General features: G+C 49.0%; 1 protein-coding gene and 1 long non-coding RNA gene across 2 annotated transcripts; both read right to left on the bottom strand.

Moving 5' to 3' along the window:
* Window positions 1-1,826: 1,826 nt before the first annotated feature.
* On the bottom strand, window positions 1,827-8,694 carry LOC122101660 (ubl carboxyl-terminal hydrolase 18-like). Its single transcript, XM_042672127.1, has 5 exons — window positions 8,560-8,694; window positions 8,271-8,441; window positions 5,888-6,019; window positions 5,140-5,189; window positions 1,827-2,507 (listed from the first exon to the last, which is right to left on the bottom strand). Exons 1-5 carry the CDS (start codon window positions 8,590-8,592, stop codon window positions 2,462-2,464), a joined length of 432 nt encoding a protein of 143 aa, XP_042528061.1. The 5' UTR covers window positions 8,593-8,694; the 3' UTR covers window positions 1,827-2,461.
* A 748-nt stretch (window positions 8,695-9,442) lies between these two features.
* LOC122101661 lies at window positions 9,443-9,857 on the bottom strand. Its single transcript, XR_006146404.1, has 2 exons — window positions 9,774-9,857; window positions 9,443-9,579 (listed from the first exon to the last, which is right to left on the bottom strand). It is a non-coding gene; the product is annotated as an uncharacterized LOC122101661 (long non-coding RNA).
* Window positions 9,858-16,508: the final 6,651 nt, after the last annotated feature.

Here is a 16,508-nt window from a genome sequence, read left to right as displayed (position 1 = left end):
TTGGGGTTTGTATATTCTGGAAACATGATGTTATAGGCCCTGCATCCTTGAAGCTGGGGGCTGTTACAAAGACAGCTACGGGAGCTTTATTACAGAGATAGCTACAGGAGGATGCACAATGTGCACACCGAGGCATCGACTCCCTTGAAGCAGGAGGCAATCGATCACGGGGTGGAATACACAACGTTGCACGGCAGGCACCGTTCTAATTGGGCAGGGTATGACATAGGGGGGAATTCCATGTGAAATACGTTTTAAGGTCTCCCTTCGTGGCCTCTCTTTATTTTTAATAAAGGGTCAGCTTCTCGGCTTAGTTTTCCTCACACAGTCTGGGACCTTAACAGTCTAGGAGACCCTTTGCCCTACACCAGCTCTCAGTGAATTCTCAGTGTCAGCTCAAGCCAGCAGTCAGGGCCAGCAGTGATCTGCTGGGTGCCAGGAAGGAGATGGGGCTCCAGAGGAGCCCCATCAATAGGGAGGTAAAATATGGAGGTAGAGGCTGCCCAGCAGAGGCAGGTACATTGTAATGGGTTGTGTTCCCAAAGTTCATGTATGCATGCTCTCATCACCCAATACCTGGGAATGTGACCTTATATGGAAGTAGGCTTTGGCAGGAGATCAACTCCAGTTCCTTTTGTTATTGTGCCCCTAAAAGGGGGAAATCGGGTCCCAGAAATGCACCCAGGGATGATCCTCTGCAGAGACGTCACTCTGCTCTCACAGGCTCAGAAGCTGAGAGAAGACCTAGAACTCACAGTGCCTTGTACCTCCTGAGGGAATGTGGCCCAGAAGACACATATTCCATGCTGCTAAACTTCACAGCTATGAACACAGATCTCTAAACAACCCAGTCTGCAGTGGTGTGTCAGAACAACCCTAGACCCTTATGTATGTTTAAATCCTTTATAGTATAAATCAGTTATAGCTAATCATTATCATCTAGTCAAGTATCATTTAAGACAGGGAGGATGTTAACACTAAAAACCAGTCCTCACATATCCCCATAAAAGCATTGTACATTTTGTGGAACTTTTCAATGTGCACTGCAATGTACTAGAGGTTAATAGATCAGGGGCTGGGAAGGTGGCTCAGTGGTAGAACGCTTGCCTTGCATGCCTGAGGCCCTGGGTTCGATTCCCCAGCACCACATAAGCAAAAAGCAAAAAGCCGGAAGTGGCGCTGTGGCTCAAGTGGTAGAGCGCTAGCCTTGAGCTGAAGAGCTGAGGGACGGCGCCCAGGCCCAGAGTTCAGGCCCCACGAGGGGACCAATATATATATATATTTCAGGTCCTAGTTGTTACTGTAATACATCCATGGTATCCATTTCATTTTGTGTTTTATTTGAAGCAACTCTAAATCCGACTCTGATCATTTTCCCAGAATGGAGTCAGACAGAACCACTTCACCTGTGCGCTTTCTCAGCTTCAGGGTGCCGGGACTCATAGTCCATAGGACATGGCCTCTGCATGTCTTCTATGCCACAGGTCCTGAGGCCAGGAGGCCAGTGCACATACGCCTAGTATGCCCTCTGGTGGGAATCGGGACCCACTGCACCCCGAGTCCTGATGAGAGGACAGTGTGCAAGCCTAGGGCGCCCTCTGGTGGGCATCAGTGCTCACCGCACCCCGGGTCCTGATGAGGACAGCGCACAGGCCCAGAGCGCCCTCTGCTGGGCATTAGTGTTCACCGCAGCCCGGGTCCTGAGGAGCGCAACTTCTTGAAACGATCCAGTGGCCTTTGTTTCACAGCTATATGTTTATAGCACAAGCCGTTAGCAGCATATGTGTTTAATTACCCCATTAAGCTGCACACTACACTCCTTTTGAAAGAAATAACTTTATTTACTTATTGTGCCTCATTCACAAGAGTTATGGTTTGGATAAGAATTTCCTACACAGGCTCCTGTGTTGAATGCTTACTCTCCAGGTGTGGGACATTTTCAAGGGCTGTGGAAACTTAGGGAGATGGGGGCCTAGCTGAAATAGTTCATGGGCACTACTGGGCCTTGAACGTGGGGCTTAGGTGCAGTCCATCCCTGAGCTTTTCCACCCGAGCCGGCACATTAGCGCTTGAGCAATGGCTCCACTTCCAGCTTTTGTTTCAGTTGTCAATGGAAGGTAAGTCTCAAGGCTTTTTCTGCCCTATCTGGATTTGAACTCTCAAAGCCTCCTGAGTAGCTAGAATTTCAAGCATGAGCCACAGATGCCCTGCACAAGCCTCAACTCTCAAAAGATTCTGCCCCACAACATTGCTAGACAAGGGACCAGGCCTCTGTCACAGGACCTTTGGAGACAAACCACATCCAAACCACACCAGTAACCATTCATGGTTATAACTTAAGATTTAAATTATTACAGTTTTTATGTTTTTCCTCATTGTAGAATCTCCTAGAAGACTCAGCAGATCCAATGACAGGAAAAGAAATGAATTTGTCAGTCTCTGAAGGTTTAGAGTATATCCATTAACCTCTAATCTTCATGTAAACCAGAAGATATGCAGTTTCCTGCCTATAAAGAGAAATTTATCAGCATAGCAAAATTAAACATTTACAATGAAAGGCTATATGTATTTTTGGGTGGGTTGTGGGACTTGAACTCTGGGCCTGGGCACTGTCCCAGCTCAAAGCGAGGGCTCTACCACTTGAGCCATAAAGCCATTTCTAGTTTTCTGTAGCCAGTTACTTGGAGATAAGAGTCACAAACATTTTCCTGCCCAGGCTGGCTTTGAACCGCAATCCTCAGATCTCAGCCTCCTCAGTAGCTAGGATGACAGGAGTGAGCTACCAGTGCCTAGTTGAGGGGATATATTATTGATTCACAATAGGACCAAATTTCCAGGATAATGAAGCAAACCTTCATCTACCTAACCTGTCCGTCTCATCAAAGGGAAAGAAAATAGTGACTTGGGAAACTAACCTGCAAGTTCTTATTAGCTAACATACAAATCATGGACAGCATGGTGCTAACGGCTCATGCCTCTGATCCTAGCTACTCAGGAGGCTGAGATCTGAGGGTCATGGTTCAAAGGCAGCCTGGACAGAAAAGTCTGTGAGACTCTTATCTCCAATAAACTACTCAGAAAAAGCTGGAAGTAGCACTGTGGTTCGAGTGGTACAGCATTAATCTTGAATACAAAGAGGCTCAGGGATAGCACCCAGGCCCTGAGTTCAAACCCAGGACTAAAAGGAAGAAAGAAAGAAAGAAAGAAAGAAAGAAAGAAAGAAAGAAAGAAAGAAAGAAAGAAAGAAAGAAAGAAAGAAAGAAAGAAAGGAAGGAAGGAAGGAAGGAAGGAAGGAAGGAAGGAAGGAAGGAAGGAGGAAAGGACCAGGGACAGACATGTTATGGGACTATAAGCCAACTCCAAGCCTGTTTTTTGTAAATAAACTTAATTGGAACATGGCCACTTACATTCATTCATTCACGTGCTGTCTGTGGCACCCTGCATGTTGCAAGGGCAAAGCTGAGTAACAGCTACAGAAGCTATGCTCCAAAACCCTAAGTACTTCCTCTCTAACTTCTACAGAGAAAGTTTGCTAACCCCTATTCTAAATCACAGGGGAATGAATAACCAAAAATTGGCTAAGAACAGGCACCTAAGAGAAATTTTGAGAATAAATAAAATGAAAACATAAAAAGTAGGCAAAAGGAAGATATCAAACATAAACTCCACCTAATCCATTAATTATGAAATCAAACCTCTGATGTAGCTGAATATCACCTGGTACAAACACCATCACCCCCAATACCACCCCCAGTACCTACACTGTCACCCCAATACCACCTCCACTACCTACACTGTCACCTCAATACCACCTCCACTACCTACACTGTCACCCCAATACCACCTCCAGTACCTACACTGTCACCCCCATACCACCTCCAGTACCTACACTGTCACCCCAATACCACCTCCAGTACCTACACTGTCACCTCAATACCACCTCCACTACCTACACTGTCACCTCAATACCACCTCCACTACCTACACTGTCACCTCAATACCACCTCCACTACCTACACTGTCACCTCAATACCACCTCCACTACCTACACTGTCACGCCCATATCACCTCCAGTACCTACACTGTCACCTCAATACCACCTCCAGTACCTACACTGTCACCTCAATACCACCTCCACTACCTACACTGTCACCCCCATACCACCTCCACTACCTACACTGTCACCTCAATACCACCTCCACTACCTACACTGTCACCCCCAATACCACCTCCACTACCTACACCGTCAGTTCCATTTCCACCTCCAGTACATATAAAAATCTCTGCCTTAACTTTATCCAGCTTTTCTCTCTAGGTTAATGACTACGTCAGTATCATGTCCTGATGCTTACTGAGAAAGAGAAGAGTGGTCCTGGCCCCTGCTCTTCTGGGCACCACTGGCTCACACTTGTAACCCTTGTTATTCAGGAGGCTCCGATCGGAGAATTCAGGTTCAAAGCCAGCAGAGCAGAAAAGTCTTTGATACTCTTATCTCAAATTAACCACACAAAAGCAGGCCGTGGAGTTGTGGTTCATGTGGTAGAGCACTAGCCTTGAGTGAAAAAGCTCAATGCCTAGGCCTAGACTTCAAACCCAAGAACCAGCAACAAAAATAAAAAAAATAAAAAAAAAAGCACATGGTCTGGTGTGAGGGGAAAAGTCGCAAAATCAAAAAACATTTTGAAGTGTAATAAAGGAGGCCTGCTCAAAAAGCAACGAAAGCAATAAGATAGCCCTGCCTTTGGAGCTCCAGCGGTGCAATCGGTTAGCGCGGTACTGATAAGATAGCCCCGCCAATCCGCTGAGGCCCATCAGTAAAGGCTTTGCGCAGTAGGAGAGACCGTGATTATCAAAACACCACTAGGCACTTGCTCAGAAGATAAATTAGGACAGGGTCATAGAGACCAGAAAATACAGGTACACAGTTACAGAAGATGATGGACATGGTATTGGGACTTATGCCAGTGCTTTACTTAAGTCTAAATTCTGAGGGAAGTGTGGTGCCAGGGATGACTGCTGAAAGATGAGGCTGAATGGTAGTCAGTGGGGACTCTCGGATAAAGGCAATAGTTCATCCGTGCAGATTTCATAAAGCTCCAAGAACCCAGGGGACCCCATTCCCCCAAGTACTTCTCTTACCAGCGGTAGTGATGATTTCCATAGGTACACTGGACATCTTCCCAGGACACCTGGAAGAACATCACAGACATCAGCAGCTGGTTGGCAGCTGCTATTACGTGTGGACAGAACAGGGGACACTGTAATGTGCCCTGTTAGACTCCTGCAGAGAATGGAGAAGCCCACCCTGGCGACCACACAGCATCAGAGCATCTGGTGACACAACGCCGTGCATCCTGAGACCCTCTGTAATGTCCCCACTCACCTTGAAATGCTCACACCTATCCCAGAGTTTTACACCTTGCATCTTTAACGTCTCGCTCCACAGACATTTCCTACAAAGCATAAACCTTCAAGGTACGGGGCTAAGAGCACCAGAAACCTAACACTGACACAAACAGATGCTTAGAAAGCAATAAACCATGGCTGGGAAGGTGGCTCAGTGGTAGAGTGCTCGCCTAGCATGCATGAAGCCCTGGGTTCCATTCCTCAGTACCACATACACAGAAAAAACCGGAAGTGGCGCTGGGGCCGAAGTGGTAGGTAGAGCACTCTCCTTGAACACAAAGAGGCTGGGGAACAGCACCCAGACCCTGAGTCTAAGCCCCAAGACAAGCAAAAAAATAAATAAATAAAGCAATAAACCTAGAGAATGGCTTTGAACCACAAAACTCCCCAGCTCCTACACACAAACTACAAGACCATAATGCGTCTTCAACTCTGAGCTGAGAATTCAGAGAAGGAGGAAAGTTTAGATGATGGTTCTCACCCAACAAACATTGGAGTCATTGAAGCAGAGCCATCTTCCATCCGCTGGATTCCGAATGTAGGCACAGTAATGACCGAAGTCTGCCATCCCTACGTGGGCTATCACAGCGAAGAGTTCATACTGTGCTTCACGCTGGAAGAGGACAAGGCTGTAAGCGACCCATCCCTCCTTTCCCAGCCCTGGTCTTTAATGAGGAAGCATATTTGCCAGGCACTTGTTTACTGCCTGCTCTAGGCCCGGCACTGACACTTCCAAGGAGCTCGAAGAAAAGACCTTGACCTGCAGAATCTCACAGCTAGTTGAAGAGAAGCATCACAAACCAGAACTGTGATGCCTGTGTTATATCAGACGCACGACCAGTAAGTGGGGGATGTTCAATTTTTGCCAAGTGGGAACTCTGAGGAGGTCTCTGTTAACAGTGCAGAAGGGTTTTTTAACATTGGCAGACAAGTTATCGGAAGGGAATTTGTTTTGGTTTCTTTTGGGGGGGGGAGGGGTTGTGAACTTTTTGTTTCACCTTGGTTTCTTCTTTGTTTTTGTTGGTTTGTTTTGGAAGTTGCGGTTTGAACCCAGGGCCTCCTGCGTGCCAGGCAGGAGCCTTACCATTGAATCACACCCCTAGCTCTGTTCTATGCTGTTTTGTCCTTCCCCAGGCAAACGTCGGGAACATGATTTCCCCCGCTTCAGGCTTCCTATGATTAATGGGCTGATAGACACATGCCACCATCTGAACAGAAGACATAGTCTGAAAGTCTTCAGTTTGAGGTTAATGAAACTGTGAGAAATATGAGGTGACATTCAAAAAGGTGAGGAGAAGAAATGGAACTAGAATATCCACAAAACGCTGACAGAAAAGAACCCGAAAACGGACAGTGAAATGGCAGGACAGAAACCTTACAAAGACAGTAGGACACAAAGAGGAATGTTCCAGACGCAAAGTCTCTAATACATGTGTCCATGAAGTGTTCCACTCCCTCAAAATCTTAGAAAACTGTTTAAAAGAAAAGGGAACATTAGTAGTGAGAGTTTGGGCTGACTTTTTTGTTAGTCAAGAGTATTTCTTTCTTTCAAATAAAAACATAGCAGCAGAAACCCAACAGTGGTTATTAGGGGTTGTAATGAAAGATGGTGATCAAAGCGCACAAACTTCCAGTTAAACGGGAGGAATAGGTTTCAGAACAATGTCATACACTATCGTAATTATAATGTGTTCCACACCGGAAAATGCTTTTAAAGAATTTTTACATACGCTCACCACAAAGACACAGGTGAAGTGATAAGTATGTTGTCTAGCTTGAGCTAATCTTTCCAAAATTTGAGGATGGGTGCGGTTGCACACCTATAATCCAGGTTCTCCAGAGGGGGAGATCAGAAAGGCTGTGGACAAAGTCAGCCTGGCCAGAAAGCTAGTGAGACTCCGATCTCAACAGACAAGCCAGACACAAGTGCACACCCGGAAGCCTGTCCCTGGGAGAGGCAGAGGTAGAAGAGCAGCCCAAGGTCAGGCCTGGACAAAAACAAACCACTGCCTGATAACAGAACTCAAGCAAAAAGGCCCAGCGGCTTGGCTCAGATGGTGAATGGCGATGTGCTTGCTACAGGCCCAGCGTGACACATTAGTCAGTGCCAAGACCACAAGACACCATTCCTCCGGCATGCGTACGTCACAGCACCACACTGAAATCCCTACACACAAATACTTTCCATGTGTCAACATTGGAAATAAGGCAGGTTTGTTCTGAATCTTTAAAGAAACTAACACTAGGAACAGCAAAGGCTTGTGGTGACATTGTTATAATGATAACCCCAGCACGGACCCCGGGGGACCACATGGTCATTAAAATCAATAATGCTTAGAAAAAAACAAAAACAGCCTTTCTTTTATTTGTGAGGCAGGGTCTTAACTGTGTAGCTCACACTGGCCTTGAACCAATGCCCCTCTGGTCTACGTCTCCCGACCGCAAAGAAGATAGGCACGTGCCAACATACTGGCTGAAAAATAAATAAATAAATTGAATTTAAAATGTTTTTAAGCCCTCTGCCTTGAATATGCCTTTGCTTCTGTGACTCGCAGCAACCTGAGGCCAGCCTGTCCTCGGTGCGGGCCCCGCCTAGCCTGCAGAGGGCACACTTCCTCAGACAGAGCAGTGCTCAGAGGCTGAGCTCACCACGCCTGGCTCCCCTCCCGGGGGCGCTGCGCACCCAGCACCGGGCTGCTCCGAGCCCTCACACTGTGGAGGTGAGCTGAAGACCAAATCGCTAACCCGGGCCTGGGGAGCCTGAACCAGGGGAGTCACCAGTCGGTGCCATCTAGCAGTCGAGGGGTAAGAGCGCTGAACCTGGAGGACGCCGCGTCTGGTAGGATCGATCCAGAACACCTCACCTGCTCTGCGTCCTCAGTGAAGTCTTGATGCTCAGCCAGAAGAACCTGACTGAGATCCAAGCGCTGAGGGAAGTGCAGCAAGTGGCAGACTTTCTCCGTCTGTGAGTTCCGAATGGAGAATCGCATCAGGTGAAGGGTCAGGGTTTGGGGCAGATGCGTCATCCTCAAGACCTGCAAAAGCAAAACTCACTGTGAGACGGGGCCCCGAGGCGCTTGCGGGAAGATCCTGAGAAACGCCGGGCCTGGTGGCTCGTTCTCCTCCCCAGGGGGAGGGGTGCGGGGGACACACTGGGGAGCTGAAGGCTTCCATGGCAGAATCCATTCCTCTCCCCGGAGACTCAGGGGACGCTTGGCCGGCACAGCACTATGGACCTCAGACAAAAGCCGTGAGCTGCTCAGGGCTCCGCAGAGGTGCCTGGCCCTCAGAAACTAGGAGTCTGCTGTAGGGAGCGTCTCTAAAACCAAAGAGGAAACCCCACCGCCCCCACCCAGCCTCATGCCGTCACCTGCCACTCCTGGTGGAAGACTGTGGTCAAAAAGCAACATCCACAGCCCCGTCTATGAGAAGCCCGAGCGTCTGAACTAGCCTCACCCACATCCCACCCCATCCGCCATCAGGAATGGCCCGGAAGTGTCTGGAAAGCCGTGGCCCAGCAACAGCCCGCCCCGGAGACGCATCTGAACCTGAGGGTGGGCACCTGGCTTCCACGCGTCTTCGTCCCGCAGACCTCGCAGAACCACTTGCTCTTGCTGGCTAATTCCCTGGGGTGGAAAAAACAGCGCAGGGCCTCCTCCTGCCGGCGGAGGCCGCAGGGAAAGGCCGCGTCAGCAGACCCTTTCCATGGGCACGCGGCCACCCCACAGGTGAGGGCTGAGCTCCACTGCAGGTTCCCCCACAGTCCCCCAAGCACCCCACTACCAGCGCTACATCTGTCAGGATCTTCCACCCACTGGAGGAGAAAACACAAGGAGCCCTGGTTAATACGAGGGTGAGAAAATGAGAAACAGGATAGAACTTCTGCTGCTGCTCAAAGAAATTGGCCACCTAGAGCCGTGCAAGTGAAACAGAGTTGTTAGTGTCCGCGGGTGGAAGGACACGGGGAACTGGCATGGCGGGGGGAACTGGCATGGCGGGGCGACCCTTTCTCACCCAGTCTCTCACCAGGGTTTGCAGAGGCTTTGCGTCCACGTCATAGAGAGGGAGGGAGAGGGTCAGCATACTGCTGTTCCTACTGCTCTCTCTGGTACAGAGGAGGCAAACCAGGGACTCCTTCACCCGGATCGTGTACAGGGCCTGCAGCCTCTCTACCTGCAAGAAGGCGCCAAGGACAGGTGAGGCTATGGCCAGAGTTGGACCTGTTGGACTGACGAGCCCTGACGCTCCGGGCAGGTACCAGGAAGGACACCAGGAACCGTGGCAAGCGGTCTCCACGGATCCCTTACTACAAATGCACAATGGTGAGCGACCTCTACAGGTCCTGGGATTCCAGCTTCAGCTCTTACCAAGTCCACATCATCTATTTGATCCTTAAGAAGGTTCCAGAACGTGAGGTAGAGCTGAGCAGCATCGTGCTGGACAAACACTGGTTAAAAAAAAGGAACAGCGCATCAGTGCGGTCGCTGGAGAAGTCCCATGTCCTCACGACCCCTAGCTACGTGAACACTCACCACCTTGCCTTTGACTCTCCCAACTCCCAAAAGAGGTCAGGAGGTACCACATGTCAGGCGCTCAGGAAGGGAGAAGCATTCTTGGTGCTGGATTAGACAGCGCCTCTTAAACTTAAGCCTCGGGAAGGGAACAAGGCTGTGCTCTACACACTCTGAAGGGTATGGTACACCGGCAGCCTCAGTGGAGGGGGAAAGGCTTGCCACAGAAAAGCCAGAGCAGGAGCTGAACTCCCTGAGCGGCGCAGAGAGGTGGGCACATGCTGAAGGGCCGGCCGGGGCTGCTGGGCATGCCCCGCCTGGCCCCACTGGATTCCGTAGAACAGACCAGCTCCAGGGACTCTCCAGAGCACAGGAGCGGCGCCTCCTCGCTCCATCCGCTGCTCTGTTCCCAGCCTGCACCTGGCCAAGCCAGAACTCTGAAGGGAGGCGCAGACCACCAGACGGAGCGCCAGACGGCATTCCTTCTCAGCAATGATAGAAAAACGACTCTTTTTTTTGCTTTACTTTTTTTTTTTTTTTTTTTATTTTTGGGTCCGGTTGTGGGGCCTGAACTCTGGGCCTGGGCGCTGTCCCTCAGCTCTTCAGCTCAAGGCGAGCGCTCTACCACTTGAGCCACAGTGCCACTTCCGGCTTTTTTTCTTTTTGCTTATGTGGTGCTGAGGATCAAACCCAGGGCCTCAAGCATGCAAGGCAAGTGCTTTACCACTGAGCCACCTTCCCAGCCCCGTTTTGCTTTACATTTTTTATATACTGGTCCTGGGGTTTCAACTCAGGGCTGGGCGTTGTCCCTGAGCTTTTTTTCCTCAAGGCTGGTGCTCTACCACTTGAGCTACGGCTGAACTTTCAGCTTCTTTTGTTTTTGGTTAATTGGAGATAACAGTCTGGTGGGCTTTCTTACCCAGGCTGGTTTCCAACTGTGATCCTCACATCTCGGCCTCCACAGTACCTAGCGTGAGCCACAGGTCCCTAGTTTTTGTGTTTTTTTTTTTTAATGTGCTACCAGTTATCGCTTTTGTAAATTGCCATTTCTTTCTCTGTAGTTCTTCTTTTCACTCTCCCCGTCTTAGACTTACAGAGCATTGTACTCTAGGTTTATTCTACCTTCTTCCTTCCCTTCTTTTTTCATCCCTAGCTTTTCTGTCACCTTGCAATTTTTTTTGGGGGGGGAGGTCCGGTCGTGGGGCCTGAACTCCGGGCCTGGGCACTGTCCCTCAGCTCTTCAGCTCAAGGCTAGCGCTCTACCACTTGAGCCACAGCGCCACTTCTGGCTTTTTTCTTTTTGCTTCTGTGATGCTGAGGAATCGAACCCAGGGCCTCAGGCATGCAAGGCAAGCGCTGTACCACTGAGCCTCCATATCCATACCATATCCATAACCCCAACCCATCCCACAGAGTTCTTCTTCACACATTCCCTAACCCTAAACCTTTCCTGGATCCTTACTCTAACATTTCCTTAAGTGCATCCACAACATCACCCTTTGTCTACCATATTCCCTACACCCTTTCCTGACTTTAAGCCTGACCTATTCCCATAATCCAAATGCTAGCACCCTAACCTCACCAGATGGATAACCTTAACCTATAATCCTAACACTGACAATGACCCTGACTCTGACCCTAACCCACAACCCTAACCCATACCCTAGCACATGCTCCAACATGTACCCTATCAGTTATCCTAACACATACCTTTACTCTAAAACCCTAAACTGTACCACATACCCTAATAAGTACCCTAACAAATATAGTAAACAGTGTCACATTCTATCAAGTACCCTAACAAGTACTGTAACCATACAGGCACATTTACGTACACCCTATATCATCTACCTCAAATTCACCTTGCCGCATACCCAAACACGTGCCCTTAATTAACCCAAACCATAACCCTAATATACACTATAGCGTATACCTTAACCCTAACACATACCCTAACTCTAACACGAACCCTGACATATACCATAAACTTCATTCTAACTCAAACACATGCCATAACATACACTCTAAACGCTAAAATGTGTGGTAACAACGACTTACATGCACTCTAATACATTCAGGTACTTTATAGGTAAACTAGCATGTACCCCAAACATACCCAATACATACCTTAACCCTAAGCCAAACCCTAACAAATACTCTAACATGTACCCTACTGGTTAACACAGACCCTAACCATTATCATGTACTGTACAGCTTACATATACCCTAACAAGTACCCTAAACTTATCCCAACATACTTCCTAACGTGTTGCCTAACCCAAACCATAACTGTAACCTTGACACATACCCAAACACATACTGTAACGCACACTCTAAACATTTACATGTAACAAGTACTCTAACATGTACTTCAAGTCATACATGTACCCTAGCATGTGCACAAAACATACCCTGTTTGCTAACATGTACTCTAAACACTAACTCATACCCTAACAAGGACCCTAACACTTATTCAAAACCATGCAAATACCCTTAAATACACTCAAACTTGTACCTTAAAGTAACCCAATGTACACCCTAATATGTGCCCTGACTTTAACATGTCTTTTAACCCCAACAGATTTCCCAATAGTACTCTAACACATTAAACATACTCTAGACACGCATATAATAACAAATACCCTAACACATATTCTATAAAGCGTACAGGTAACCTTACATGTACCCTGAATGTACCCTAACATACTCTAACTCTGACCTTTACATATACCCCAAGTACCTTGACACATACTTTAAAAAATTAATGTACCCTAACATGTGACTCAACCATATCCTAACATGTACCTTCACCCTAACGAATCCCCTGTGAAGTATGCTAACTCTAATACATACCCTAATATGTGCCCTAACTAACACACACTCTAGCATGTACCGTAACCCTAACAAATCCCCTATCAAGTACCCTAACTCTAACACATACATGGACATGGACTCAAACACATACCCTAATATGTGCCATTATTTTAACATGTATGTTAAACCTAACAGATTCCCAATATACTGTAATACAATAAACATGCTCTGGACACGAACCCATATGGTAACAAGTACCCATTCACATACTCTCTAAATTGTACCTGTACCCTGAATGTACCCTAACAAACTACAACTTCACATTTACCCTAAACGTAGCACATACCCTAATAAATACTCTAAATTCTAATACATTGTCCAAACCATCCAGGTAACCGTCTTATGTGTATCCCAAATGTGTAACCTGTCACATGCATGTACCCTAACATATACCCCATCACACACCCTAATATGTACCCTGACTGACATCCATACACCACTCACTTCTCCTTTGCCACACCCCTCCTGTGCTCTGCCTCCCCACAAGCCCCGCCTCTGGACTCATTGTTGCCCCACCCCTATCATTCTCTGCCCCTACACAAGCCCCGCCCCTGGACCCCTCACTTCCATGCTCTGCTCCTCCCACAAGACTAGAGGGTGCAGTGAGCACTGATTCCCACCAGAGGGCGCTCTGGGTGTGTGCACGGTCCTTCTCAGGACCAGGGGCTGCAGTGGATAAAGTAGAGTGAAGTGTTGAGCTTTAACGCTTTCTTAATTGATGGCTGCTTTTAAGAATGATTCCCACCAGAGGGCGCTCTGGGTGTGTGCACTGTCCTTCTCAGGACCAGAGGGTGCAGTGAGCACTGATTCTGACCAGAGGGCGCTCTAGGTGTGCACACTGTGCTCCTCTTGTCCTGGCCAGGTATGCAGTGTTCACTAATTCCCACCTGATGGTGCTCTAGGTGTGTGTACTGTCCTCCTCAGGACCCCAGATCCTCCCACAAGCCCACCCCTGCACTGCTCACTTCTTGCTCTGCTCCGCCCACAAAACCAGAGGATGCAGTGAGCACTGATTCCCACAAGAGGGTGCTCTAGGCTTGCACACTGTCCTCCTCTCCTCAGCACCTAGGGTGCGGTGATAGCTGATTCCCACCGGAGGGCACGCTAGACAGGTGAGCACCTTGCTCGTCTTCTCAGGACCAGGGGTGCAATGAGGGCTGTTTCCCACCAGAGGGTGCTCTAGGCATGCTCACCGTCCTCCTTTCCTCAAGACCAAGGGGTGCGGTGAGCGCTGATTCCCACCAGATGGTGGTCTAGCTGTGTACATGATCCTCCTCTTCTCAGGTCCAGGGGATGCAGTGACCAATGTTTCCCACCAGATGGTGCTCTAGGCCTGCACATGATCTTCCTCATCTCAGGACCAGAGAGGTGCAGTGACCACTGCTTCCTACCAGATGGTGCTCTAGGTATGCACACTGTCCCCAAGACCCTTGGCGTCCCACCAGCCCCGCCCCTGGACCGCTCACTTCCTGCTCCTGCCCCACCCCTGCAGTGCTCCACTCCTCCTCCTAGCCTGTAGCTGCAGCTACTTCTGCCCAGGACCCTGGAAAACTTGAAGCCCTGATGAAGTGTCCCAAAGCCTCAGTGCCAGAGACAGACCAGCCTCTGTTTGGTCCTGCTGCAAACTGTAGTGTCCCAACCCCAGAGCAGTCTTGTCCCAGTGTTACGGGGAAAAAAGTCCACTGTTCGGACAGCCTCACTTAAAAAGATGACTTTCTTGGGGAAGTGGAGAGCTAACCGGCCAGGGACGCAGCACAGACTCGGGAGCTGAAACTGCGACCCCGAACAACCCACAAGCTAGGGTTTTTAAAGGCAACATCCACGCCTGGCCACGCACAGGTGGCCAACGGGATTGTAACACCACATAAGGGTTGCATGTTTATGTCCGTGGCTGGTGGGTTACAGTCCGACTCCTAGGAACTGTTTGAACTAACCTATCATTCTGGCTTGCATTGGCGGGCAAATTTGGGGTCCCCACACAAAGCAAGTGGATATTCTTACTCTTGGGGTTTGTATATTCTGGAAACATGATGTTATAGGCCCTGCATCCTTGAAGCTGGGGGCTGTTACAAAGACAGCTACGGGAGCTTTATTACAGAGATAGCTACAGGAGGATGCGCAATGTGCACACCGAGGCATCGACTCCCTTGAAGCAGGAGGCAATCGATCACGGGGTGGAATGCACAACGTTGCACGGCAGGCACCGTTCTAATTGGGCAGGGTATGACATAGGGGGGAATTCCATGTGAAATAGGTTTTAAGGTCTCCCTTCGTGGCCTCTCTTTGTTTTTAGTAAAGGGTCAACTTCTCGGCATAGTTTTCCTCACACAGTCTGGGACCTTAACAGTCTAGGAGACCCTTTGCCCTACACCAGCTCTCAGTGAATTCTCAGTGTCAGCTCAAGCCAGCAGTCAGGGCCAGCAGTGATCTGCTGGGTGCCAGGAAGGAGATGGGGCTCCAGAGGAGCCCCAGCAATAGGGAGGTAAAATATGGAGGTAGAGGCTGCCCAGCAGAGGCAGGAACATTGTAATGGGTTGTGTTCCCAAAGTTCATGTATGCATGCTCTCATCACCCAATACCTGGGAATGTGACCTTACATGGAAATGCGCTTTTGGCAGGAGATCAACTCCAGTTTCTGTTGTTATTGTGCCCCTAAAAGGGGGAAATCGGGTCCCAGAAATGCACCCAGGGATGATCCTCTGCAGAGACGTCACTCTGCTCTCACAGGCTCAGAAGCTGAGAGAAGACCTAGAACTCACAGTGCCTTGTACCTCCTGAGGGAATGTGGCCCAGAAGACACTTATTCCATGCTGCTAAACTTCAGAGCTATGAACACAGATCTCTAAACAACCCAGTCTGCAGTGGTGTGTCAGAACAACCCTAGACCCTTATGTATGTTTAAATCCTTTATATTATAAATCAGTTATAGCTAATCATTATCATCTAGTTAAGTATCATTTAAGACAGGGAGGATGTTAACACTAAAAACCAGTCCTCACATATCCCTATAAAAGCATTGTACATTTTGTGGAACTTTTCAACGTGCACTGCAATGTACTAGAGGTTAATAGATCAGGGGCTGGGAAGGTGGCTCAGTGGTAGAGCGCTTGCCTTGCATGCCTGAGGCCCTGGGTTCGATTCCCCAGCACCACATAAGCAAAAAGCAAAAAGCCGGAAGTGGCGCTGTGGCTCAAGTGGTAGAGCGCTAGCCTTGAGGTGAAGAGCTGAGGGACGGCGCCCAGGCCCAGAGTTCAGGCCCCACGAGGGGACCAATACATATATATATTTCAGGTCCTAGTTGTTACTGTAATACGTCCATGGTATCCATTTCATTTTGTGTTTTATTTGAAGCAACTCTAAATCCGACTCTGATCATTTTCCCAGAATGGAGTCAGACAGAACCACTTCACCTGTGCGCTTTCTCAGCTTCAGGGTGCCGGGACTCATAGTCCATAGGACGTGGCCTCTGCATGTCTTCTATGCCACAGGTCCTGAGGCCAGGAGGCCAGTGCACATACGCCTAGTATGCCCTCTGGTGGGAATCGGGACCCACTGCACCCCGAGTCCTGATGAGAGGACAGTGTGCAAGCCTAGGGCGCCCTCTGGTGGGCATCAGTGCTCACCGCACCCCGGGTCCTGATGAGGACAGCGCACAGGCCCAGAGCGCCCTCTGCTGGGCATTAGTGTTCACCGCAGCCCGGGTCCCGAGGAGCGCAA

The sequence above is a fragment of the Dipodomys spectabilis genome, unplaced genomic scaffold, assembly GCF_019054845.1.
Source record: "Dipodomys spectabilis isolate Male_0828 unplaced genomic scaffold, ASM1905484v1 ptg000671l, whole genome shotgun sequence".
NCBI classification, from domain to species: domain Eukaryota; kingdom Metazoa; phylum Chordata; class Mammalia; order Rodentia; family Heteromyidae; genus Dipodomys; species Dipodomys spectabilis.
This window is presented reverse-complemented; position numbering and strand designations above follow the sequence as displayed.

Coding starts and splice junctions, on each gene's coding strand:
- LOC122101660 (XM_042672127.1), bottom strand. CDS start 8,592: ATGGATTCTGCCATGGAAGCCTTCAGCTCCCCA. Junction 6,020..8,270: donor TCACTGAGGACGCAGAGCAG/GTGAGGTGTTCT, acceptor GTCCTCTTCCAG/CGTGAAGCACAGTATGAACT. Junction 2,508..5,139: donor GGAAATCATCACTACCGCTG/GTAAGAGAAGTA, acceptor TTCTCTTTATAG/GCAGGAAACTGCATATCTTC.